At 42.5% G+C, this 8,144-nt stretch overlaps 1 protein-coding gene and 1 pseudogene across 1 annotated transcript in view; both read right to left on the bottom strand.

Moving 5' to 3' along the window:
- The window catches only part of LOC115031961, a 12,302-nt pseudogene extending 9,582 nt beyond the window's left edge, over positions 1–2,720 (bottom strand).
- A 3,255-nt stretch (positions 2,721–5,975) lies between these two features.
- Positions 5,976–8,144, bottom strand: part of Znf660 (zinc finger protein 660) — a 5,334-nt gene continuing 3,165 nt past the window's right edge. The window contains exon 3 of the mRNA XM_021173253.2: positions 5,976–7,373. Within this exon, the coding sequence (XP_021028912.1) occupies positions 6,067–7,080 (1,014 nt within the window). The 5' untranslated portion in view covers positions 7,081–7,373 and the 3' untranslated portion in view covers positions 5,976–6,066. The remainder of the gene's footprint in view (positions 7,374–8,144) is intronic.

The following is an 8,144-nucleotide window of genomic DNA, read 5'->3' as shown; positions in this document are numbered from 1 at the left end:
TTCAAGTCTCTGAAGAAAGAAATTAAAGAAGATCTCAGAAGATGGAAAGATCTCCCATGCTCATGGATTGGCAGGATCAACACTGTAAAAATGGCTATCTTGCCAAAAGCAATCTACAGATTCAATGCAATCCCCATCGGGGGAAAAAAAAAAGAAAGAAAGAAATTTCACTGATCAAAAGCACTTTGGTAATATGCTTCAAAGTTTAAATCTTATAGATATTTGATCTACCACCACTGCTACGATGCTGAAGAACAGAGTTTCATAAGTGTAAAACTATGTGGTGCAAATTGCTACAGACAATGGAATTTAAGGTTGTTAGAGCACGGAGAACGATGCCTGGAAGACCTCAGGCAAACTTTAAAGTTACCATTCTGGTTTGTTTTCTGATGCTGTGATAAACACTATACCAAAAAGCAGCTTAGAGGAGGAAAGGGTTTGCTTGGCTTATATTTCCGGTCAAAGTCCATTGTGGGGAGTCAGGGCCAGAACTCATACAGAAACCGTAGAAAAATGTTGCTTGCTTGCTTGCTTACTTACTTATAGGCCCAGACACACCTACCTAGGGATTGGTTTGGAGCCCTCCCACATAATTATCGATCAAGACACAATCTCTCCATAAGCCAATCTGATTAAGGTAATTCTTCAGTTGAGGTCCCTCTTCCCAACTGATGCAAGACTGTATACTGCTGACTATAAATAAAAAGTATGACACTTATCCTGGAGCAAAAGCCAAGACTTCTAGAGCCCAACCAGCTCCAGGAGTAGATGCTTCCGGGATGTAAGGTTCTCTAGAATACCTCCTTTGACAAAAGTCCCTTGCCCTGCAGGACAGATATGTCTGAGACCAAATGAATGGAATGACTTTGGTCTATATTCTCAACAGTTCTTCCACCTACTTACAACAAACTGTACCCAACACTGACCGGGCTTCCTGGATGCTCAGGAACAGGTGCTGGAGCAGGTTACCTCATGTGTAAGTTTGGTTTCTTAGCGTGTAACAGGCTCACAGTAGTTTGTACGGAGTTCTGAGACTGGGATGTCTGAATACTCCAAGGCTTTTGGTTTGGTTTGTCTTGTGGTGCTTGGGGCACACGTCCAGTGTATGTTCTGCCACTTAACTGTATCCTTAAGCCCTCATTCAACTTCCTGTACAGAGCCTGATTCTTGGGTTTAGTGTTCCTTACCCCATAGGTAACTAACTCTCTTTTGAAGTTCAGCAAAGATTAATGCTGACATACATATGGGGTGATTCCAATGCTCAAGGCTGGATTAAGTTGTGTAGTTGGGTTGGCCCTACACAGTTTTCTCTAAGAAGTGTTCATTAGGTTAACTGAAATATTTTTGATAACCTTGAATAAGATCCTGGGCTGTGGCTCTCCAGAAATCATATGATCATCAGAAACAGCATTGTTTGGATGCAAAATGAAAAACACACACAAAACAGAAACAAATTGTTATTATTAAATCTTTAGTTATATCTCTTGTTCATTTCTCCAGGATACTTTTCTAGAAGAAAAACTGTTGGGCCAAAGGGTGCAAACATCTTACAAGTTTTAAGGTTTAACAGTCACATCACTGATTTATGAGCCTCCTCATTGATTTAATACAGTCAGACCCTTACAAGCTTGCTGATAACCAATCAGGAGAGGCAAAAATCTAAACAAAAGTTCAATGTGTGAACACACTTAACAGAATGCATAAGCACACAAGCATAGGTGGCATTCATGAGGGGTAACCCTGAATTGCAGTTAAAAGAAAAACATACAAAGCCTATTCATGAACACTATTTCAGGAAGATATTGTATTTTCAAAGGAAGAGATAACAGCTGAGTCTTGTAAACTCATATGCTCAAAGGAATGGCAGGGCTTTGCTGACTGTAAGGAGCAAGCCACTGGAGCCCAGCCTTCTCAAAAGCAATTCTCCCATTTTGCTCCCCCATTTTGTTAACAGGGTCAGGCGGGGTTCATATCTCCAGGCTCAGGGACCTGCTCCTACCCTGCCCCTCCAAAGATTTTCTTAATTGCCTCATAAACCTACCGGTTTATGTAAAACTTGCTGTTATTTTAACAAAGGTGTCTGAATTGTAAAAATATGTAACCGACGGCCTGCCCAGCTCTCATCAACTGCACCCATCTAACCAGCTCCTTTGTTCCCTTGAGCTCCAGACCAAACATCTAGGAGGATGAGTTAAGGGCCTTAAAGCCAGGTGTCCTGGAAAAGGCTCAGTCTCCAACAGATATTCCCTCACTTAATCCTTAATGTCAAAAAAACATGATTGACTGATCCTAAGCCCTCCTCAGCCCCTCTTATTTCCCTCTAAATCTGTGATACAGCTTTCCCTCGGGGACGAGGTTCAGATCCCAAGCTGAATGCCTCCCTGAGCGCTCAGGAAAGGAAGCTTTCATTTATAAGCTTCCATCTTTGGAGTGAGTTTTCTTGGTTCCCACCTGAAACCTGACTCTGAGGATTGGAGCTGCACGTTGTTCCCAGTTTGTTTCTTTGGGACAGGGTCTGGAACTGGCTAGGTAGACCATGCTAGCCTCCTACTCACAGAGATCCACTTCCTGAGCGCCTGGAGGAAGGCATGCACTGTGACAGCCAACCCCAGTTTGTTATGTATCTGTGACTTTGTGGTTGTCACGGTTGGTGACATGTAACAGACCTTTTCCTTTATGGCTTCTGGGCCTGGGGCATTGACTAGAAAGACTCTGAACATGATGAAAGTCTATAGTTAATAAGGAATACATATAGAAAGAATAGTGGAGTGGGAAGGATCAGATACCAGGAAGGTCAGCTCAGTTTTTCCAAGGCTAATAAAATAATTACATTCTAAATAAGGAGGTGATATGTATAAGACAAATAAGACACCTGCCATGCTTGGTAACTCATCTATGAGTGATGGAAAGGAACTTTGCTTGTTTGTTTTTGTCTTTTTGAGACAGTGTTTCTCTAGGTAGCCCTGGCTATCCTGGAACTCACTCCCTCTGTGGACCAGGTTGGCCCCAAAGTCAGAGATGCACCTGCCTCTGCCTCCCCAGTGTTGTGCCACCACATCTGGCTTGATGGAATGGGATTTTAATAAGTTATTTAAACTAATTTTCTACAACTGATAAGTTCCATACTGTAAAATATTTTACTGTTATTTTATATGTGCCAGATGTGTGCCTGTGTGTGACAGAGTGTTCAGTATGGAAGTCAGAAGACAACTTTGTGGAGTCAGTTCTTTCCTTCCACCTTTACGTGGGTTCTGGGATGACACTCAGGTTGGTCAGGCAATTGCCTTTACACACTGGGCCATGTGACCTGCCCCCTTGAGTTTCCTACTTTGCACACAAAAACAAATCCCACATTTTTCTTGCTTCTCACAAAAGGTTTGTGAAGCAGCAGTCAAAAGTAGACTCAGGAGGTGAACGGCTCACACTTGAGCATCAGGGACTACTTTGTGTGAGCAAACTATGAATCCAAGGATTCTAAGCCCCAACATCCAAAACTTGACATCTAAGAGGAGGCTTCTGACACTAGACCAACTGTTAAAAGACAATGTTTCCAACCACTAGTTGGAGATAAAGCTTTAATCTGTTAGGCTAAAAACCAGAAATGAGTAGTTATTGCCAGCTCGGCAAAAACTTTTTTGCAGAGCACCGAATTTTTCTTGAGTTCACAGCCTTCTTACTTCAGTGATGTTTATTCCTCTGTAGAGACAATGTTTTGCTTCTTTCAAGTTATAAAACAATGAAAATCGATCCATCCCTAAACACAAAAACAAATTCATCCCCAGAAGACTGGAAACTATTGCCCTAGAGACATGTTAAACGTTTAGGGTATTTATTGTTAGCCTGCATGAAGACTAGAAGGACAGAGAGAGCTGATGTGGAGAATCAGCCTATTGAGCTCCATCTAGAATGCAGTACACATGATTTAAAAGCATCCTCTAAGCATCGGGAGAATACCTTCCAGCATTGTCTTACATATTTCCCCGCCCACACCCCCTTTTTTTTTCTGAGACGGTTTCTCTGTGTAGTTCTGGCTGTCCTGGAACTCACTCTGTAGAGCAGGCTGGACTCGAACTCAGAAATCTGCCAGATTTCCCTTTAATCAAAACCATGTAAAATGATATTTTGGAGGCTGAAGAGATGGCTCAGGGGTTAAGAGCTCAGGGCTATTCTTACAGAGGACCCAGGTTCAATTCCCAGCAATCATATGGCAGTTCACAATTGTCTGTAACTCTAGTTTCAGGAGATCTAACACCCCCATACAGACACACATGCAGGAAAAACACCAATAAAATAAAAATAAATATATAATAATAATAATAATAATAATAAAATGATAGTTTGTTACCCATTTTCTTCTCAACTCAGACAAGTTTTGTTTTTCTTTTTTTTTTTTTAGATTTATTTATTTATTATTATCTGTAAGTACACTGTAGCTGTCTTCAGACACTCCAGAAGAGAGAGTCAGATCTCGTTATGGATGGTTGTGAGCCACCATGTGGTTGCTGGGATTTGAACTCTGGACCTTCGGAAGAGCAGTCGGGTGCTCTTACCCACTGAGCCATCTCACCAGCCCAAGTTTTGTTTTTCAAGACAGGATTTCTGTGTAGCCCTGGCTGTCCTGGAGCCCACTGTGTAGATCAGGGTGGGCTCAAACGCAGAGATCTGCCTGCCTCTGCCTCCCAAATGCTGGTATTAAAGGTGTGCACTCTGTTCTGTCACGTGCCAGGTGTGGCATCATCATAGCATCATTTCACTTAATCCTCACACATCCCTCTGAAGTGAACAACCTTTCCCTTCTCACACAAGTCCGAGTAGTGTCATCACTCATCCAAAGTAGTGAAGCTGGTGCTCAACCAGTGGGTCAGGACACAGGTCTCCTCTAACTGTCTAGACATCTCTTTTGGAAGGGTGGAGCTCAGGTAGTCATCCATTATAGGACGGTTATTTCACTACACAGGAAAGAAGGTGCACTAAAGTCCTGCTGTGCTCTCACCTAACAGTGACCACAGAGTCTGACACTGCAGAAGACAAAAGGCAGCACTGGTGACCACAGAGTGACCCTGTAAAGAACAAGGGCAGCGCTGGTGAGCACAGAGTCTGACACTGCAGAGAACAAAGGCAGCACTGGTGAGCACAGAGTCTAACACTGTAGAGAACAAAGGCAGCGCTGGTGAGCACAGAGTCTGACACTGCAGAGAACAAAGGCAGCATCAGTGATCAGAGTCTGAGGCTGCAGAGAACAAAAGTTCCACCCCCTTCGGTAGCAGGAAGTGGATTCTAAAAGAAATGGATTCGCTCATAATTTCACTTCTGCCAGTGCCAGGATTAGGGTGAATCCCAAGATTTAAAGACTACACAATAGGTACTTTTCCTACCACTAAATAAAAACAAGCATGTACTTGTATTTAAAATAGATTATACTTTTTTGTAAATATAAAAGTAACACTCTCATTGTAGAAAATCTAGAAAGCCTAGAAAAGCATACAGAAGAAAATAGAAATAATCTACAACCTATCACCTAGAGATAACTATGGTGAAAATTTAGGTTTGGTTCTCCTTCTCTTTCTCCGTTTTCCTAGGTGAAAATATTTTATCTGGATATTTCATTCCTCCACTTTCCATGTTATCCAGAAATTTCTCCCATGGCATACATTAAAAATTCTTTTAAAAAATGGTTTCAGAAGCAAAATATGAATAGACTATCATTCCTTTCACACTGCACATATAATAATCTACAGTTTGGGTGGTCTCTGTTTGGTAGTTTGGTTTGTATTTTGTTTGTTTCTTCATTTTCCCCTTCAGCTATGTATAATGCTGGCATGAATATCCCTTTTGTTAGACTTTAGCTACTTACTATTTTCTGTGTACGGATTTGTAGAAGCAGAATTAAGTTTAATGTTATTTAAAAAATCTAATTTTCAGAAAAGTAGTAATTAACATTATTGCCATTTTTTTTCCTAAGACAGGGTCTCACTTTGTGGCCTTGGCTAGTCTAGAACTTGCTATGTAGACCGGGCTGGCCTAAAACTAACGCCTCCTAAATGCCGGGATTAACGGCATGTGCCATCACACCTGGCTGGTAAACAGTAAGGTTTCTTTCTCTTCATTGTGCTTCCTTTGATGCAGAATGAGCTGTGAGCTATAACGATAAGCTCTCCCACACTCACTACACTTATAGGGTTTCTCTTTAGTATGAGTTCTCAAATGTAGAATAACCTGAGATGTCTGCCTGAATGTCTTACCACATTCATTACATTTATAAGGCTTCTCTCCAGTGTGAACTCTCTGATGATCTATAAGGTTTCGGTTAGAAGTAAAAGCTTTCCCACACTCGTTACATTTGTAAGGTTTCTCTCTGCGGTGGAGTCTCTGGTGTTCATTAAGAGCTTTCCTGAAGATGAAGGCTTTCCCACACTCGGCACACTCGTAGGGCTTCTCCCCAGTGTGAATTCTCTGATGGTCCATAATCTTTGTATTAGAACCACATGTTTTCCCACACTCTTTACATTTGTAAATCTTTTTCCCTCTGTGCATTCTCTGATGTTGAGTGAGGTTTGAACTCCTGCTAAAGGCTTTCCCACACTCAATACAAGTGTAGGGCTTCTCGCCAGTATGAACTCTGTGATGAGAGATAAGTCCTGAGCTCCGGCTGAAGGCTTTCCCACACTCTTTACATTTGTGTGTTTTCTCCCCACTGTGGACTTCCTGGTGCCGGATGAGATGTGACTTCCCGCTGAATGCCTTCCCACAGTCACTGCATGTGTACGGCTTAAGTCCGGTATGGATTCTTTGATGAACCACAAGGTTGGAACTGTGACTGAAGGCTTTTCCACATTCCTTACACTTATAAGGCTTCTCCCCTGTGTGGATTCGCTCATGCACAGTGAGGTTGGCACTCTGACTGAAGGCTTTCCCACACTCAGTGCACACAAACTGTCTCCTTTCACCATGACCTCTCTTCCCCGTCGTGGAGGCACAGAACTGAGGACCACTGTTTTCACGCTCCTGGTCACTCCCTTCAGTGGGCGACTTGCTATCTTCAAATGTCTTATGTTTGAACTTTCCTGTCTTTCTCCGCATCCTCTCCAGCCGGGGGCATCTCAGTGACCGTTTTCCTCTTCTCTTTTCCTTTTAAATCTTTTACTTCCTCTGCAACACTTATGTGCAATTCTCTTGGGGGTAAAACATGATTCTGATGTTCAGGAATGATGTCTTAGAATTAATACCCCCTTCAGTCTATTTCACCACCTGACAGGAAAGAGAACGTGTATATGCCCCACCTTCCTGTAATAGGGTGAGAATTATTCCAGGAGGACAAGATGGAGTAGGTCACAGAGCCTTACGTAGAAGGGTGAGTGTTCAAAAGCAGAGAACTGTTCAAAACAATGAGAAGAGTGAGGTTAGATAAAAGGCAATAAAATAAAAGATAAAGACAGACAAGGGGAGAAGCTCAGCACGTCCAGCCTCAGAACTGCAACAGACAGTGGAAAATCCACTCTGCTCTCGTCTTGTTCCACTCTCTAAAATGGGAGCAAAACAACTGAAAGGCAGGGTCAGGTATACTCTTGTACTGAGAAAACGTATGAGCAAAGGTCCTTGGTTCAGGTACCTGAAATGCCTAATGTTCAAACTAGTCTGGTTTTTACTTCTTGCTGAAATATTTCCTTGATTCAGTGGTTGGCATCGAACAAACAGAACTACAGAATAGCAACTGAGACTGTTTTAAGGTCCAACTGAGGTTTTATGTTTTTCTTGAGGTCTGGGCACCAGGTCCCAGCCCGCACCTCTGCATGTAAGCTTCTTGGTGGCTCTTCACACCATCCTTCAAATACTGAGTGAGTCCAGCACAGCATAGCTCACAGGGCTTATCTGAGGCTAGAGCCAGCTTTCTGTGCTAGTTTTAGGTGTCTGTTTTGCAACTGAAGGATCAAGTTGAGGAATAGGGTTTAAGAGTAACAAAGGAGGAATTACAAAGACAAAGTTTGGAGCTGAGACAAAAGGATGGACCATCTAGAGACTGCCATATCTGGGGATCCATTCCATAATCAGTCTCCAAATGCTGACACCATTGCATACACTAGCAAGATTTTGCTGAAAGGACCCTGATATAGCTGTCTCTTGTGAGACTATGCCGGGGCCTAGCA

This window comes from Mus caroli, chromosome 9 (assembly GCF_900094665.2).
Source record: "Mus caroli chromosome 9, CAROLI_EIJ_v1.1, whole genome shotgun sequence".
In the NCBI taxonomy this organism is placed as follows: domain Eukaryota; kingdom Metazoa; phylum Chordata; class Mammalia; order Rodentia; family Muridae; genus Mus; species Mus caroli.
This window is presented reverse-complemented; position numbering and strand designations above follow the sequence as displayed.